The sequence below is a fragment of the Sminthopsis crassicaudata genome, chromosome 2 (assembly GCF_048593235.1).
Source record: "Sminthopsis crassicaudata isolate SCR6 chromosome 2, ASM4859323v1, whole genome shotgun sequence".
Taxonomy (NCBI): Eukaryota; Metazoa; Chordata; class Mammalia; order Dasyuromorphia; family Dasyuridae; genus Sminthopsis; species Sminthopsis crassicaudata.
The window spans coordinates 309034439-309054662 of NC_133618.1; the positions used below are offsets into that span (position 1 = coordinate 309034439).

General features: G+C 35.2%; 1 protein-coding gene across 20 annotated transcripts in view; it reads right to left on the bottom strand.

The window, feature by feature from the left end:
• NRXN3 (neurexin 3) overlaps window positions 1-20224 on the bottom strand; it is a 2041643-nt gene that overhangs the window by 1370505 nt on the left and 650914 nt on the right. For all 20 annotated transcript variants that reach the window (XR_012486454.1, XM_074289860.1, XM_074289857.1 and 17 more), the window contains one exon: window positions 7130-7568. Coding sequence is in view for 19 of the 20 variants with exons in the window: in XM_074289860.1 (XP_074145961.1) it covers window positions 7130-7568 (439 nt within the window). In the remaining variant the exon portion in view is untranslated. The remainder of the gene's footprint in view (window positions 1-7129; window positions 7569-20224) is intronic.

The window sequence follows — 20224 nt, forward strand, 5'->3', positions numbered from 1 at the left end:
TTTAAAATATATTAAACATTCTACACTGGTTTCCACTTTTCAGACAAGAGAGATGTGTATTTTGGCATAAGTTCTCTGGGACAAAGATTTAACCACTCATTTTCAAGATATTTGGTAATCATTCCTTTTTATAATACATGCTAGGACTTTCCCTAATCCTAAATCAAATCCACTGGCCTATCATTCACAAAAGGTCTCTTTTTGATGGAAATGTGGAACATTTGCCCTTAATCACGTCTGAAAGATTCTTTTCATTCTCCATGATCTTGCAAAGATCACAGATGCCTAGTGGCTTGGTGATTATATCACACTTTTTTACTGTCCTGGGATCTAATTTGTCTTGGCCTGGAGACCTAAATAAATCCAGGGTAGGCTGATGTTCTCTTACAATCTCCTGGCTTATCTTGGTTTTCAATTCCCTATTAACCATTTTTAGTCCTGTCCTTTAAAGTCCAAAGATTATTTTTTTTGTCAGAGGAAATAGAATCAAAATCAGAGTTGAATAGTTCTTTTTTTCTCTCCTTTTTCTGTCATCATCAACCTATCCATTGTGGAAGGTGATCCTGTCACTTATCTTCAATATAGTTTTAGTGATTTTGGCTTTCCTGGTTGATGTAGCAAATTAAGTTACCCAAACATGTGTCAGGGGAAAGGGATTTTATTGTTTTTGATGTGTACTCTGGTTATTACCAGCCACTCAGGCAAATTAATCCATTGATTAAAAAATGTCTATGACATGACTCTCATGTGCAAAACATCATCTGCTCAACATACAGAAAAACATAACTTCTTTAAGGCAATGTTACATAATGGAGGGAAAATACCTCTGAATAACTTGACCTTTACCTTTCTTTCCAGTCTTCTAATAGTTTTACACACTTCCCATGCTCTAATATAACTACAGCTTTCTATTTGGAGTTCCTCAAAGAACCCACTCCAAATGCCATCTTTGTACTGGCAATCTAACCTGCTTCCCTTCTTCGGCTCTGCTATATCATTTAGCTGGTTTCCTTTAAGAATCACCTTAAGCTCATTTGTAGCAGAAGCTTTTAGCTATTTTATATTACTTTCAAATGACTATAGATATGTATCCACAATGTTCACATATGTATATAAAGAAATATATATGACATATATCTGTAAGATAAATGTATAAGACACAGATGCATATACATAATAGGTATTTGAAAATATATACATATATCTTATATATTTGCTATTTTATATTACTTTCAAATGACTATAGATATGTATCCACAATGTTCACATATGTATATAAAGAAATATATGATACATATCTGTAAGATAAATCTATAAGACACATAGATGCATATACATAATAGGTATTTGAAAATATATACATATATCTTATATATAATGATTTGCATATATATGTATATATAAATATATATATATATATAAAATCTTATTTATAGGGGCAGCTAGATGGCACAGTGGAAAAAATGCCAAATTTAGAATCCAGAATCTGCCATTAGACACCTCTTGGCTGTGTGACTCTAAGCAAAGAAGTGGAAAATCATTCCAAAGCCCTCTACCAAGAGATACTGTACCAAGAAATACCAAGAAAATCTCAAAAGGTTCATAGTCAGATATGACTGAAAAATAACTGAATGCATCTTTTGTATATGCATATGTATGTATATCTGTATCTATATATTATATATACAAAAGAGTATATATGTGTGTGTATCTCTTCAAAAACCTAGTTATTTACATGTTGACTCTCCATTTGAATTTGAGTTCCTTGAAGACAAGGATTGTTTATAATTCTGAGCACAGAGCCTGGAACAAAGTAAGATCAATAAATGCCTATGTACTAATGGACTTATTGGAGCCAGCAAACACAAGTCAGAAAACTAGTTTCCAATTGAGGCACAAATCTTGCCACAGTTTCCAGGCCCCATGAACTTCAGAATCAGGCCCCAGAATCATAGAAGGTCGGTTGGATATGGCCTACAAGGTCCAAGCCACACCTAAACAAAAATTCCTTTATTTATAATAACTCTGTCAAGGAAACATTTTACCTTTACTTAAAGATTTTCAGTGATAGAGTAATTCCCTGCTCCTAGAATCAGTTAATTATATTTTTTAGAGATTTCTATTCTAATTGTTAATTTTTTAAAAAAATCTGAGCCCTAATCTGCCACATATAATATCAATTTTATCTCCTGGACAGTTCCCATTCCCTTTCTTATATGCCTTTCTCAGTTTGGACATACTAGTAACCCAAACCAGAAGCAGTTATAAGACACATAAATGTGTAAATTAAAAAGTGGGGAGATGGAAGGCATTGCAAAATGAGGCAATACCTCATGTCCCCTAAAATGTCTAATTTGATTATGGCCCTGGACTAGATGCTTTCCAAGAACTCTTCTAATTCTAAACTATATAAGATTCCACAATTCTTAAGGAATTTACAAGATATACAATGGACTAGGATAGATTAAGCAAAATATTTGTTCACATATTGAATATCTATAAATTTTACATACAATGATGAAAGCCATGTCTCATATGAACTAATTGTGTTTTGGACTCGAAGCTCTCTAAGTCTCCCAACTTCAGCAAAGAATTAAGAACAAGCTTGCAAGTTGGTCATGGAACCTATGGAGAACACATGGAAGTATCATAACAGTGGAAAAACTGTCATATTTGGAATCAAAGGACCTAGTTTCTACCACTGGCTATATAAGAAATTTTCTACAAGTCATTTAAGTTGAGCTTCAGTTTCTTCATATGTAAAATGAAGAGGATGAGGTTCTTTTGGCTCTAGATCAATGATCTTATATTCTTAGATTGTGGGATAAAAGTAAAGAAGAGAAAGGAAGAGCATAATCAGTGATAATGGTGATAGCATAGGGGCAGCAACAAAGCAATAGTATGACTGCCATACCTCTGGCAAACCTAAATGTTTAAATGTTAAATAACTAGCACTATAAATATTATTATGAAATGTATTACTATTTCATGGATTTGACAATTATCAAATCCTGCCTTCGATACACATATCAAAGCATAATACAACCCTTTGACCCTAATATGGAAAGTCTAATGATACGCCTATCCTTGGGGATCCCTCAATAAATGCTCTAATGAGTTTCTTGTATTGCACTATGGGGTTTTGTTTCATGATTGGTGTAAATAAACTTACTAGAAGCTTAAGACACGTATGTGCATGTGCACATTAATTCAGCTTTTACTTTTCTCACATACATTTATTCATTATGAGAAATCTATCTAAATCACTATTGCATTCTTTTAAACATCCAAATAGTACAAATGATACTAGAAATCTTTAACATTGTCTTCTGTCTTGGCTATGATCTTTCCTTTGCCCTTAACATTTCCATAGAGGAAGAGTTCTTAAACTGGGATCTATGGCTTTTTAAAATATTTTAATAAAAGCATTTCATTATATGTAGTTTCCTTTGTAATTGTATGTATTTTATTTTGTACATTTAAATCAGTATTTTGAGAACAGGTCCATTAATGTTACCAGATTGCCAAAGATGATCACCACAAATACACACAAAAAGATTAAGAACACTTGCCATAGGAGCTATTTCCCAACTAGCTAAAAGTTATACTTTGTATTATATAAACATAGCACTATAGAAACATTATTTAATTTATTAGGATCCCTAAGAAGTCCCAAACAAATTTTATTTTTAATTTATGAACTGGTCAATTTCTGGGCTTGATTAGCAAGATTCTCTAGATGTGTATATATGGCTCCTAAATTATTCCTTGGACATCTAAATTAATTCATTCTTAAGATTTACTAAAGAAAAAAACACACGAGGGAAAGAGAGATGGAGAAAATTCAAGATATAGAACTACAGGTACCTATATTTTTTAAAAGATTTTTAAAGATCTTTTTAAAGATTAAAGTAATAAGGAACAGGAGAGTTAGTGTTAAACCTGGAGGGAAGAAGACTTTGATACTTGCTAACTGTTTATAGCATAGGTAAATTATTTAATCTCCCTGATCCTTTTGCAATTTTCTTAGACTTGTCTACTTAAAGACAGGTTGTTATTTAATTATTTTGGTACATAAAGGTCCCAGAGCTGAGAAATAATGGAATCTTAACATATTAAAGATTAGCATTAAATATTATTTAATCTTCAAAAGAAGGAAAACATAATTGCAAATTTCACAAATTGTGGTTCTGATTACTCTTATTTATTTTCTTAAGGCAAGTCATTTATTTGTTTAAATGAAGTTTCATGCTTTGAATTGCACATAAAAATATCAGTTGAATCTTATTCCCTTATGTGAAATGCAAATCAAATTTGTGAATGCTTTCTAAAATAAAAACATGCTTTTTATTAATCAGTGACCACTAAGATGTAAACAAAGTAGAATCTCTTATTCAAAACAAATAATTACCTTTGGGCATAAAGGTATAAGGAGAAATAAAATTAGTGGCTTTATATTTGTCCTATCCTTATATATGACAAAGATTGTGTAAGACCCCAAGCTGCCATGCCACAAAAGACATTAATCATGAAAAAATGCCCTCTAGCAATATAACAGATAATATCTAAAAGCCCTTCCAGGTCTGAATCTATGTTTCTATGACATCTGGGACTGTAGATACCAAAATACCTTCTTCGTATGAGTGTTTCCCTCTTCATTGCTTCTGTCTCTGACACTCCTATATTTTATCTTTTCTATGGGAAAAAGAGGAGGTTCGAATCTTCAAATAAATTAAAACTTTTGTTGTTGATTTTTTTTCCCTTAAAGCATAAAAACCAAACTGTTCATTCTTGTTCAGCAAAGAACATTTAATTTGAAGTCTCTTATCTCCAATCAAGTTTCAGGCAATCAATAAACCTTCCTACTGAGCACCAAATAGTCCAGCGCTGCAATCTGCTGCCTGAATGTCCTCTGTGCATAAGCCATCCAACTTCTCCTATGGGCAACAATGCTCACTGTTGTTGCCATAAAGCTGCCCCATCAAAACACAGTCATCCTAAACAGTATAGCTGTGGATCTCACCATACCAAATACATAAGAATGAAAATGACCACAGTGTTTTGCACATAGGGGATAATTAGTATATGTTTGTTGATTTGAATGGAATGAATAAATTCTCACCAGAGGAGTTTATTCTTACAAGCTACTACAATTTTAGCATTAGGAGACCATTAAGGTTTGGACTAGCTAGAAAGCAGCAAATATGCATAAAAAGGCAAGAATGTAGAAGTAAGTTCACTCAGTTTCTGTTCTGTTTTCTACCCTCATTTGCGTGCTAATCAAAGAGGATCATGGGATCTAACTTAATGCCTCAGCCTCCATACCTTTCATGCTTGTGTGTATATGTATGTGTGTGTGTGTGTGTGTGTGTGTGTGTGTGTGTGTGTGTGTGTGTGTGTGTGTGCATATGTATGGGGGAAGGAGGGCTCCCTAAACAGAATTTCCAGAATAAATTTTGGAGATACAAGCTCATAATCAAGGATTAAATGGAATAACAAGGAATTTTCTAACCCCAAATCAGATAGCTACAAAGGATTAGAGACATTAAATCAGCATCAGAGAAAGAATTGTTATAAAGAACAGGTGATTATAGCCCGGTAAATCATTTTAGCTTTGTTGGATATTTCCTGTCTGGACATATTGGTTCCCAGCCTCAGCTATGCAATAAAAGAGTGACAGCTGGCCCTTGTAAGAGAAAGGTTTCCTAGCCACTGCACACCAGCAGAGAACAGGTAGATGGCCTTGAAGAACTTGGTACCAAAGGAGAATTTAATGATTCAATACATTCCCAGTAAAGGAAGATTCTCAGAACAATGGAGACATGATGCCCATTTTTGTGTGGAATGTGAATATTCAACCAGGCCGGGTACATCCCTAAATGCTTTTCCTCTACACTTGTCCCTCAACCACCCAGATCCCTGGACTGTAACCCTGCAGGCATATTTTCTATATGTATGATTTGCATGCACATAAACTATTAGGGATATTCTCTGAGTGTTTATCTTTGCTGATAGTAAAATAACCTATAGCAAAGAATACCCCATATGTACATATAAAGTTACCTTATTGTCACTTTCTAATTATACAATTTGATTGTCATGTTTTTACATGTTTCTACAGGCGTGTGTGCTAATGCTCTGAATGGCCACTGACTCAATGAGTTCCTTCAAGCTAGGGTAGTTTGTTTTATTTTATTTTGCTTTACTTTTCTAGATGTTTATATGTAAAGTGGGATTTCAAGTACAATATTTATGACCCCAAAAGGGACTTCTTCCTGCTTCTTTAATGCCAGAATGAGAAGTTAGGTCAAATTAGTAAAAGATTAACATGATCTTGATTTTGGGGAAATGATTGCCTTTCTTATTTCTTTTAGTTTATAATGGCCCAGAAGAAGCCAGAATAAGACTGATCAGGTGTTCAGAAGACCCAGATTCTATATTATGCCTTTCCCCCCCTTTCTTTGTTATTGTTCCAGAGTGGCTATGTACTGCCCCGGGCGGACTTGTTTGATCTGGGGCTGCAGAAACAAGCAAAGCCATTTAAACTAAATGTAAAAGGTTATGAGAAGGAAGGGAGAGTTAGTGAGGTCTGAGCAAAGAGTGAAATATAGGCTTTCAATCTAAAGCAAGGCTTTAAATTGAACATGACTTCAGGAAAAATCAATTTGCTTTTCCCTTTCCTGTCATAATTTTCTCAACAACATGACTTCTGCCAATTACTGAGGGATATATCTCTTGCATAAACTACTGCACTGTGAAGTCACTCTACAGCATAGTCACCACCGGTTTTCATAGCAATACAAAGGGGAAAAAAATCAACATGAACATCACAACAGTCTGCTAGCAGTGGAAAATGTACAGATACTATTTTAAAATCTATTCTCAGTTTGAGGACTATTGGGGACATGGCTAAGATTGGAGAGTGTAATGTGTGACAGAAAGGAGACTCCCTCAAACTACAAAGGGGAGAAGGGTCTAGTTCAGAAATAAACACCTAAAATGACACTCACAGAGAACCTGAAAGATAAGTGAGGTGAACAAAGAGTTGGGGAATAAGTAACCAAGAGGATGTAGATGAGAATGAACATTTACACTTTGCTCTGAACCTCATGCCTTTAGTTTCTCCTACCTGATCTGCCATCTCGCTGAATGTCCACATGGTACCATTCCCCATCATTTGCTTTCTTCTGGGTGGCTTTCACTTTGATGGTGCCAGAACCCATATCAAGGAGCAGGTAGAGGTTCCCATCTAGCAATTCGACAGCAAAGAAATCCACTTTGGTGTTTTTCTGACTACGAGAGTCCTTTCTCTCCTGAGGTTTGCCGTGAGTGAACAGGATGAGACCATTGGGTTCTGTGGTACGGAAGTCAAAGGAAATTGAGCCCATCCTCTTGGTATTCCACTTGGGGAGGCTGATGTAAGCCTCCGGGGTCTCAAAGTTGATAGGGTCCAGCGTGGCCACATTTTCACATTTGAACACCACTTCACCATATATTTTCATTTTGGTGTCACCGATTCTGGCCAGGCGAGACAGCTCCAGACGGATGTCGTTATTCTTATAAACAACCTGTCAGAGATCAAACCGAAATGCCCCATGAATCACTCCTGCAAACAATAGCTCTCTGTTGCCACTTAGGCTTCAGAGAGAAACATCTAGGACAAGGCTTTAGGGCACTACAGTGGAATGATATTACACAGGGACATAAAGAGAGTCTTAGGGAACCTCAGAGAGCACATTGAGCCTCGAATCAATTTTCTCAGTCTATATCTTTCACTCTCCCTTCTGGCCAATTCCTTACACTTCTATAAAGAATAAGAACATAATACAAAAGACAAGGATCATATGCATTTGGGATGCTTTACTTTTTGTCTTTAACAACATATTAGATTTGGGGGCTACATGGTATAGAGGATTGAGTGCCAGGTCTGGAGTCAGGAAGACCTGAATTCAAATCCAGCCTCAAATACTTACTAGCCTTATGACTCTATGGCAAATCACTTAACTTCTATTTGCCTCAGTTTCTTCATCTGTAAAATAGGGATAATAATAGCTTCCAGAGTTGTTGTAAAGATCAATGAAATAATTGTAAAGTGTTTAGCAATGTCTGGCAATAGAAATATCTATTATTAATAGTAGTAATAATAATATTGTCATTGTTATATTCAGTATTATATATCAGCAGTCACTGGAGCTTTTTGCCCCAGTGTGGATAGAAATGGGAAAAGTGCTTCCTTATAGTAGTGATCTTATGCCCTGGAAAGTGAAAGGGAAAAACTCTTTGACAGAAAGTCTCCTAGTGCTTGAATAATTAGACTTGGGATAGAAAAAGACAAAGAAAATGCTTCTCCTACCTACCAGGTCTAGTCCTGACAATAAGGATAGCACAATTCTCTGGCATCCCAGAAAAGTGATGGACTGAGAAAGTCCTCTGTGTCCTTGCTACCCAAGGCACTTCAGGGGTATCACATTCCATGGGAGAGAGGAACAATCTACTCTAGATTGGGAATTAGGTTTCCCTACTACATTTAACTTGAGTTGAGGGATAACACAGATATTGGAATCTCTGGGAAAAGCAATCACTTAGACTCAAATCCCACCCAAATCAAACAAATAATGGAGAATTAATAGTAAATAGAGTGCTGGGTTTGAAGAGAGGAAGACCAGGAAATCTCCTTTGATACTTACCAGCATATGACAATGAACAAGTCATTTGATTTCCCTGTGTCTTAAGTTTTTTTCATCTATAACTTGAAGATTTTGGATTATATTGCCTCTAAGTTCTCTTCTAGCTCTCAATCTGTGATTTTATGACCCTTTGGACTGGGTTTGAGCCAATTCCAAGAGCCAGAATGCCTCTGATTATATATTTATTGTATTGTATGCCCACAGCTTAAAAGTGGGTTATCTAGGTGGGCAAGTGGATAGATTCAGCTTGGAATCAGGAAGACTCATCTTCCTGCACTCAGAGACCTGATTTCAAGTCCTTTTACCCTGTTTAATTTAGTTTCCTCCTCTATAAAATGAAGTGGAGAAGAAAATGGCAAACTATTCTAGAATTTTTTCTAAGAAAACTCCAAAAGGAGTCATGAGGAGTCTGACATGACTGACAAATGACTAAACAATAGCTTAAAACATATTTCTCAAAAAAAATTTGCTACCTCCAGTGAAAAGCTGATGTGACTATAAAACAGTTTCCTTTTATTCCTAATCCCCTACAGCAGCAGCATCAAGAGGTTTTTCTGTTTATACCATTTCCTAGAACAACCATTCTGACACAATACCCTTGGGTATAATGTGCATCATTCAAGACTATATTCTTTTTTTTACTTAGTATTTTACTTTTCTCCAGTTATATATAAAAACATTTTAACATCTATTTTTAAAATTTCAAGTTCCAAATCCTCTTCCTTCTTCTTCTTTCCCCTTTCCCCGATTGAAAATGCAAGTAATTAATTATAGATTATACATGTAGAATCATGACTATATTCCTCTATCCCTTGACCTAACTCATCTAGCTTAGATATTGTTATATGTTTATCTTTGATAAATAGAACTTTGAGGAGGGAGACAGAGCCCGTGTGGCTTTTCAATGAATCTCTAACTTCAAACTGTTGGATCATCAACTCTCTCTAGGATGTAGGCTAACAGAGCAGATTTACCGAAAGTTAAATCTTCTAAAATAACATCATGGGGATGTTTACATTGGTGAAGTGCACCTTACACTATTTCCATAAGCCAAAGCCCTGACATTATCAATAAATTCAAATTTTTGATAAATTTCATTTTTAATACATAAGAGTTTCACATATAGCATTAAATATAAATCAAAACCACCCATTAAAACGGTCCCAGAATCTTCACATTCTAAAGTTTTGCTAGGTTAATCATATGTAGAGAGTACATATTGTAGGATCTCATTACAATTGTACCAGCAAAATACAACATGAAAAAAAAAAATAGAAGTGAGTCATTGCTCCAATTTCTGTCCTTTTCATCCTCCTACTCTGCAATGTTATCTTTTGGGAATAGTGAAATCTGATAAAATAATAAGAATAACAAAAGTTTATTATATTCTCTATCTTCTTTTTAAATGGCTACTATTATATCAAAAGATTGAGAGTAGTTAGGTGGCAGGGTGAACAGACGTCTGAGCTTGGAATCAGGAAAGCCTGTGCTTAAATCTGATCTCAGGCACTTACTAGTTGTGTAACCCTGGCAAGTCATTTAATCCTAAATGCCTCAATTTCCTCATCTCTTAAATGAGCTAGTGAAGGAAATGGCAAGAAAACTCTAAATGGAATCAAAAAGTGTTAGAAACAACTGAGATAACTGAACAATAAAATATCAAATATATAATTGTTAAAAGTTAATGAGTAATAAATAAAAGTGTTAGTGGACTTGGCCATAGTTAATTAAGAATGAGACTTGGAGTCAGGAAGAAGTGGGGCAAGTCCTATTGCTGACATATACTGATTTAAGGACCTTGCACAAGTAAATCACTTACTCTGTATATTCTAAGAGACTCTCTAAAACTCCGAATGGAAGAGCTAGTGCTGACTTATACTGGTTGAGATAGTGTCCTCCCTGGAAGTTCTCTGCACAAATGGAATCACAAGTTTGGTACAAATGATCATGAGTAATGAATAAGGAAGATTACTTTTTCTATCTCATTCTGCAAAGACAGAATGCCTTTGAGGCCCAGTCATAGAATTAGAGAGCTAAAACAAGCCAGAGAGATCATCTAGTTTAACTCCATCATTTTGTAGATGAGGAAAATGAGATTAAAAAGGTAAGTTATCTGCCCAAAGTTAGGGAGCTTTGAGAAGACCCCAGGAATAAGTCAAATGGGAATTTGGGCCCTCTGGAAGACAACAAATAAGAAGGGGAGTGATTTCAGCAGAAACTAAGGCTGAACCAGAGGTATGACTTACTATAGTCAGGGGAAAGGGGTATTCCCCTTGGACTAGGAGTAGAAAAGATTGGAAATGTAGAACCCAAATCTCTTAAAGAGTTAGACCTCATTACCTAGACCAACAAAAGACTAGACTTAGATACCTGGGCCTCTAAGTATATACAGATAGGAAATCACTAAATAAGTCTAGTTTCTACATGTCCAGTCTAGTTTCTTTCATGATCTTTGGTCCTACCTAATCACTGTCCATCAGATATAGCAAATTGAATACAACTATTTCAAATGCAACATGTCCAAAACAGAACTCATATGATTTTCGCTTCCCCACCACCACCAAAAAAAACCACAAAAAAACAAACTATCCTTCTGAACTTGTCTAAAACATTGGGGCAAAAGAGTTCCTTGTTCCAATCACCCAAATTCACAAACTAATTATTATTCTTGAGTCCTTATTTGAAATGACCGGTACATTCAATAAATTGACAGATTACATAATTTCTATCATCATAATATTTCTCCTCCAGGTACCCTTCTTTTCATTTACACAGCTACCATATTACCTCAGACTCTCATTCCCCCCTCCCTGGGACTACTATAATAACATTCTATTTGATCTTTCCACTTCAAAAATCTCCTTAAAACTCAAGTCTGATCCTTTCAATTCCCCCCCCCCCCCCGCCACACACACACACAACATACCACACATACTCAATAACTTCCACTGGATGCCTATTACCTTTAGAATCAAAAATAATAAACTCTTTGGTTTGGCACTAAAATGCTTCATATCTTGTACTTCCTCTCAAGACTATTTTGAATATTTTGTACAATATGATCATACTTATATAAATACACATACTCTCCCTCAATAGGTTGTAATCATCTTAAGTACAGGGACCATTTCATCTTTTGTCTTTATTCTACCACTACTAATCAAAGTGTCTGGTATATAGCAAGTACTTAATAATGTTTGATGACTGATTTATTGATGGAAAAAGTGCAGGTCTAATCATGACACTCTTTACTTAATGGGCTCTGATGATTCCCTATCATTTTGTAAGATCAAATATAAATATTTTATTTGGTATTCAAAATCTTCCAAAGCCTTTCCCTATACACACAGACACAGATATACACAGACACACACACTCACACACAGAGACATTCACAACTTTCCACTTTTTTTTATATGTATCTTCTAATACCCTCACCTTCACATACTGTTCAATATAATATCAATAACCTCTTACTACATCTCCAGAATCCAGACATTTCATCGGCTGTTTTTCATGCCTGGAATGTTTTTCATCTTCATCTCTGCCAGCCAACTTCCTTCCTAGCTAAAATCTCATTTTCTAAAACCTTTTACCAACCTCTCCTCCTTCTAGTGCCTTCCCTTTGTTAATAATTTCCAATTTCTTCTGTATATAGCTTGTTTTCACATAGTCATTTGCAAGTTGGTTTCCCCTATATTGAGAGCTTTTTGAGAAGAACTGCTTGTTATCTATCTTTGCATCCTTAGTGCTTAATCCTGTGACTGTTGCTAAATAAATGCTTATTGACTGAATAATATTGACTGAAACCGAGCCAAGCTGATGGATAGCCCAGAGAGGTAAGGAGTTTGGTAGTAAACATGTGGATCTTCAGACCAGGTGTTCACTAAGGAACTAACAAGTCAGGGCATTGTGTGAGTAGGTATAATAAAGGCTTTTAAGATTACACGAGGCTGTTCTTGAGTGTGCTACCGGTTATTAAACTACTATTCAAGAGATCATGGCCAGAGACCTTTGAAGGCCTCAGAGGAGGCGAGCTGGGTAGAGTTGACACTGCAAAGGTCAGTGGTCAAAGGTACTCTGTTGGGCCTAGGACAGACTGGTAATAGGGCAGTTTGTCTATATTATCTTGGACTGACTACTAGACTGTACAATGCTGATCTTTCTCCTTCTAGTTCTCTCTTAACTCTTGTGTAACTCCCTTAACACCTTTTGGTATTTTAGTAGAAATGCTCTTTTATTTTTTCACACATTTAATTATTCCCACAACAACTAGATTATAATTACTGGAACAGTAAAAATCATACCATATACTTCTTTTGCATCATTCACTTCCAAACACAATCTCTGGTTCTTTCAATCTCCTTGTCCCTTATCCCTTTATCTCATATCAATTCTTCACCCTATTATTTTGAACCCTTTCACTCTTCTTTAATTTTCTAGTCTACAGAGCTTCTTCATTGCTTCATGAATAATAGTACCCTCTCCTTGCTCTCTTGATCCTCCATTGTTACCACTTTGCTAACCTTCAGTTCTTGGTAACTTTTAGCATCAGTCTCCTCTGCTCCTACTTCTCAGTCATCAAATGTTCTGTAGAAAATGACATCTTTCTGACAAATTCAAGTTCCAATGACCTTGGGATGAAGAGCCATCTACACCCAGAGAGAGGGACTGTGGGAACTGAATGTGGATCACAACATAGAATTCTCACTCTTTTGGTTGTTGTTTGCTTGCATTTTGTTTTCTTACTCATTTACTTTCTTAATCTGATTTTTCTTTTGCAGAAAGAGAATTATATAAACATGTTTATACATATTGTATTTAACATATATTTTAATATATACTGGATTGCTTTGCCATCTAGGGGAAGGAGGAGAAAATCTGAAACACAAGGCACAATGTTGACAAGTTATTTGTGCATATGTTTTTTAAAATTAAAAAACAACTTTATAAAAAAGACAATAACATCTTTCTGATTGAATATTCAACAGACTTGAGTTATCTAGTCTTCAATGGATCCTAACTCTTACACAGCAATCCTTTGTATTCATATTCCATTGACTTTGTCACATAGTCCACAGTGACTCTGCTTTCTCATTCAACTCTGCTTTCTCACACTCTCAGCAGATGACTTTACCTTGAGAAGAATAAGATCACTTGATGCAAAATTCCTTAATTCCTCATGTCTGTATTATTACATTTCTTCACTCATCTTTTCTTCAGTTGCATAAAGTGCTCCTACTTATTAACTAAGTTAATCCTTTCTCCTCTGAAGCTGATCTCATTCCCTTCCATCTCTGAGACCTAACAACAGAAATCTCTGTCCTTCTGCTTCTCTCTCTCTCTCTCTCTCTCTCTCTCTCTCTCTATTGTTTTCTGTTTCCCTTTGCATATGTCTCTGTGTCTACCTGCCCATTCATGTGTGTGTGTGTGTGTGTGTGTGTGTGTGTGTGTGTGTGTGTGTGTGTGTGAATCTCTCTCTCTGCTTTTCTTTCTCAAATTATTTCTCTTTTACTCTTTACTTTGTCCCTGTATTTCTCTGGGTGTGTCTGTTCTGACTCTCTCTGCATTTGTTTCTCTGTTTCTCTCCATGTCTCTGACTCCTTCTGTCTCTCTATGTTTTTCTCTTGTGTCTCTCTCTTTACTCCTCTCTCTCTCCTTCCTTTTTGTTGATTGCTACTCTGTATACAAATACATAAATAACATTTTGTTATCCTGCTACCTCCTCAAACTATTACTTTATCTCTTTTCCCCTTCACTATAAGATATCTAAGTCAAGCAACCAACAAGCATTTGCTAAAAGCTTACTTTGTGTCAGGTGTGCTAATATAAAAGAGGATTTGAAAAGAGGAGGAGGAGGAAGAAAAGGAGGAGAATGAGGGAGAGGAGGAAAAGGAGGAAAAAGAGGGAGAGGAGGAGGAGGAAGAGGGAGAGAGGGGAGAGGGAGGGAAGAAGGAATAAGAGGGAAAGAAGGAGAGAAGGAGGAAGGGAGGGAGGGAGAAAGGGAAGAAGGAAGGGAGGGAGGAAAGAAGGGAGGGAGGGAGGGAGGAAGGGAAGGAGGAAGGGAGGGAGGAAGGAAGGAAGGAAGGAAGGAAGGAAGGTAGGAAGGAAGGAAGGAAGGAAGGAAGGAAGGAAGGAAGGAAGGAAGGAAGGTAGGTAGGAAGGAAGGAAGGAAGGAAGGAAGGAAGGAAGGAAGGAAGGAAGGAGGAAAAGGAGTTAGAGGAGTAGGAAGATAGGAGTGGAGTAGGAAAAGAATAAAAATAATTTTTGACTGAAATTTTGGAGGGTGTGTTAAGTAGTTTCCAGGGGGAAAAATTCTCTATCATTGCAGATTATAAACTTCTTTATAATTTATAATCTTCAAGAATTACCTTTCAGGGACATTAAGAGATAAAATAACTTGACCAAGGTCTCAGGACCCATATGTAGCAAAGAAAGAAATTGAATTCAGAACTTTCTGACTCCTAGCTCTCTAGCCACTCTTCCAGGATTTTTTCATTATATTATTCTTTATTTAATCAAAGCACTTTTACATGTATTGTATTTTATGTGCATTTTTGTTTCACAATAAACTATGAGAAAGTACAACTTGTGAAATAATGGAGATTCTTTCTCCATTATTTGTATAACTAGCATCTAGCATATAGTAGAATTCAGTTTCCTAATCTGTAAACTGAGGTTACTCAACCAGAGATCTTTAAGGTCCATTCCACCTCTAATTCTATGATATATCACAGTAAAACCCACATCTTTTCCAAGCTTTTTTTTTTTTCCTGTTAAGGGTATCCCCATCTTCCTATTTACTCCCCCACTCAATATATCTTTCATTTGTCAAGTCCTTTCAATTCAACCTCCATACTATTTCTGATGTCTATGCCATCCTTTTAACTCCCACTTTAGCTACATTCAGCTACATTCTTATTATTTTATTTCTTCTTCCATGGACTCTTTTAATAGTTACTTTTCATGCCTCCAGTCTACCTCCTGCCCAATCTATCCTTCACACTTCTCTCTGGGTAATCTTCCTAATGTACCAGCCTGATCACATCACACCTATACAGAATTTATGCTTTATGTAATGTATCCTAAAACTCCATTATCTATTTTTGGCTACCTTCACTCTGTTGTGTAATGTTGAGCTTAAAAGCCCAAAGTTCCATTTCTGACAAATGGCGATCTAGCCACAGTTCACCCATCTTTATGGAATCAAAGTTAGATTTATCTTTATTGAATTTTATGTTATTAGGTTTAGTACAACATTTTAGCCTGCAAGAGCTTTTTTGAATTATGCATCTGACATCTAACATTTGAAATATCCTACTTCTGTACCACCTACAAAAGTTGTATGAGCCTATTATTTATTCCTTTATTCAATACTGACAAAAATGTTAACTTATAATTCTGTGGCACTCCATTAGTGTTCTCCTTCTAAATTGTCATTATTAAATAGTTAACGAATAATCTTTGAGTTCTGCAATTCAACTATTGCTTAATCCGTATAATTATTCCATGGTCTAGCCATATTTATCCAACATGTCCACAAGAATAGCATGATATGTCAAATCCTTGACAAAAATCTAGGAAAATGACATCTAGAGCATATGAAGTTATTGTTATTACTTAGTCCAAAAGAACTTGATGATCATATGCCCTTTTCTTATATGTTTACTTGTCATTCCCTTATTATGTTCCAGCATTTAAAAAAAATAGGTTCTATTTATCATAGGCCATTAGAATGCTGAAATAGGAAATCAAAAGATAACAGGAATGACAGGCAATTTTGGCTTTGGAGTACAAAATGAATCAGAACAGAAACTAAGAGAGTTTAGTCCAGATAACTTGCTAGCCATAACACTCTTTTTCAAAAACTCAAAAGATGATTCTATGTATGGACATCACCAGATAGTCAATATCAAAAATCAGATTGATTAAATATTTTGCAGCCAAAGGTAACAAAGTTTTAAACAGTCAATTAAAATAGGTAACTAATATAGTGACTCAAATCATAAGTGATTTATTGAAAAAATGCAAACTTAAATTGAAGAAAGTTAGAAAAAACATTATATCATAAGTATCACCTAAGTAACATCCTTTATGCACATAAATTAGAAGTGATAAATAGATTTGAGGGATTAGATCTGGTAGATAAAGAGCCTGAAGAACTTTTGGCAGAGATTCACAATATTGTTCAGAAGGCATAAAAAAATTCAAAGAAAACGCACAGCAAGAAAGCAAAATGGTTGTCTAATGAAGCTTTGCAAACAGCTTAGAAAAGAAGGAATATGGAAGGTAATGCTGAATACAGCATTTCAGAGAAAGGCAAGTGAGAGAAGTTTTTATTGAATGAACAATGCAAAGAAAAAGAAAAAAAATACCCAATTGAATGGGAAATACAAGAGGTCTCTTCAAGAAAATTAAAGATATCAAGGTAATTTCATGTAAAAAAGGGGGACACTATAAAAAATAAAAAAATGATAAGGACCTATCAGAAATAGAAGAGGAGGCAAGAATATATAGAAGAATTGTACAAGAAAGATCTTAACATCACTGATAATGACACTGGTAAAGTTACTAATCTAGAACTGTACATCCTAAAGAATGAAGTCAAGTGGACCTTAAGAAGCATTGCTAACAATAAGGCCAGTGAAGCTGATAGAATTCCAAGTGAGTTACTTAAAATCCTAAAGATGATGTTAAAGTGCTATACTCAATATACCAGCAAGTTTGGAAACTCAACAGTGGCCACTGGATTGGAAAATATCAGTTTATCTCCCTTAAAAAAAAAAAAAAAAAACTGATGTCAAAAATGTTCAAATTAATGAACAATTATGCTCATTTCACACACTACCAAAGTTACTTTTAAGATTCTGCAAGTTTCTGAATAAGTTATGTTATATGAATGATATGGAATGTTATTGTTCTATAAGAAATGATCAGGAGGAGGATGTTAGAGAGGCTTGGAGAGACTTACATGGACTGATGCTAATGAAATGAATGGAACCCGGAGATAATTATATATGGCAACAACAATATTATACAGTGATCAATTCTGATGGACGTGACTCTTTCCTACAATAAGATGACTGAGGCCAGTTCCAATGATTTTGTGAAGAAGAGAGCCATCTACACCCAGAGAGAAGACTGTGGGAACTGAGTGTGGATCACAACATAGCATTCTCCCTCTCTCTGTTGTTGTTTGTTTGCATTTTGTTTTCTTTTCATTTCTTTTTCCTTTTTGATCGAATTTTTCTTCTGCAGCAAGATAATTATATAAATATGTTTACATATATTGGATTTAACACATATATTAACATGTTTAACATATATTGATTTGCTTGCTATCTAGAGGAGGTGGGGGAAGGGAGGGGAAAATTTGGAATATGGTTTTTCAAGGGTCAATGTTGAAAACTTATCCTTAAATATGTTTTGAAAATGAGAAAAGCTTTAATTAAAAAAAAAGATTCTGCAAGCTAAACTTTAATTTTAGGTGAACCAAGAATTACCAAAAGTAGAAGCTGATTTTCAAAAAAATTGGAGGAATCAGAGGTCAAATTGCCAACATCTACTGGAATCCCAAGAAAGCAAGGGAGTTCCAGAAAGCACCTCTACTTTTTTTTAATTGATTAGACTAAAGCCTTTGACTGTGTGGATCACAATATAATGTGGTAAATCCTCTAAGAGATAGGAGTACTGGATCATCTTACTTATATCCTGGAAAATCTCTATGCCAGGTAAACCACAGTTAGAACTGAACATGAAACAACTAGTTAATTTTAAATTGGAAAGGGAATTTGACAAGGCTGAATTGTCACCTTATATATCTAACATATTCAGAATACATCATGAAAAATGTCAGGCAGACCAAATAAAAAGACAGAATTAAGATTTCTGAGAGAAATCTCAATAATTTTAGATATGCAGATGATACCACTTTTATATCAGAAAGTGAAGAAGAATTAAGAAACTGAAAGAGAAGGGTGAAAAAGCTGATTTGAAGCTTAACATAAAAAACTAAGATCATGAAAACTAGTTCTTGCATCACTTCCAAGTAAATAAAGGGAGGGGAAATAGAAGTGTCAGATTTTATATTTTTGGGCTCAAATATCACTGCAGATGGTAACTGCAGTCATGAAATTTAAGATGCTTGTTTCTTGGAAGGAATGCTATGGCAAATCTGGACAGGATCATAAAAAGCATAGTCATCACCTTGCCAACAAAGGTCTATGTAATCAAAGCTATGGTTTTTCTAGTAGTAATGTGTGATAAGGACTGCAGAATCAATACTCTTGAATGGTGATACAAGAGAAGATTTTTGAGAGATCTTTGGATAGCAAGAATATCTAGTAAATAAACACTTAAGTGAATTCATTGAAAGAACGATTATTGAAGCTGAAACTTAAATACTTTGATCACATAATGAGAAGATAGGACTCATTGAAAAAGATTTTATTATAGGAAAAGGTGATGGAAAAGAATGAAAGGAAAAACAGAAGGGAATGGCAATGCCTGGTATGGATAGATAGAGACTTTGAAGCAATGATATGGAGCTTGGACAGACTTTGGGAGACAGCGGAGAAGAGAAGGGGCTGGGATGCTATACTCAATGGAATCACAAAGAGTTGGACATGACTGAATGACTGAATAACAACAGAAAATTTTCTCAGAATCAGTTAATCTAATTAACTATAGTGTTCAAATTCCATTCACTTTTGTAGTTGTTGTTATTGCTGTTGTTGTTTTAATTGAGTCCTAAGGCACCTCTCTCGTTCTTAAGTCTTTCAAAGATCATTGACCATGTCTCAGCAATTACATCCTTCAGTTCTTTCAGTTTCTTGGGATTCAATTTATCAGAATTTCATGATTTGCACACATCAAGGGCAGCCAGATGTACACTGTTAGCCATTTTTATTTGCTTCTTTTTAGTCTAAACAATAGATTTTGATACAGATGGCAGACTTATCAAACTTGCAGATAGCATAAAGGGCAACTAAATCATCAGGTAGCATAGTCAGGATTTAAAATGATCTTGTAGGCTAGAATTTGGTCCAAATCTAATAGCCTGGCATTGGTCTTTAAAGTTTTTTCCCACACCTTGTCTTAACCTGCCATTGCAGCATTAACCTTCACTTTATTATGCTATTATTGTAGACAGATTGGAGAAATATAGGCTAGATGAGAGGTGTCATATGCATAGCCCATGATACTCCTAAAGTGCAGGTTAAACCAGATTAAATCAAATTATGCAATTTTAATGCGCTCATGTATTATTTTAAAAAGAAATATATAAACATGTGGTACACAGCCATCCTTATGCATGTTTTGGTGTCCCGCATTTCTATTTAAATTTGAAACTACTGGGCTAGACCATGCAATAGTCATAAAGATTCAGCCACATTCATCCCAGAATGTCTCAGGGTATTCTGAATTATGCTTTCCAAAAATCTAAGATTGATATCAGATCATGCTTATTATTCTTCTCTCCTTGATGACAAATTCTATAATGGAATAATCACTTTTCCTCAAGATTCCCATTATTT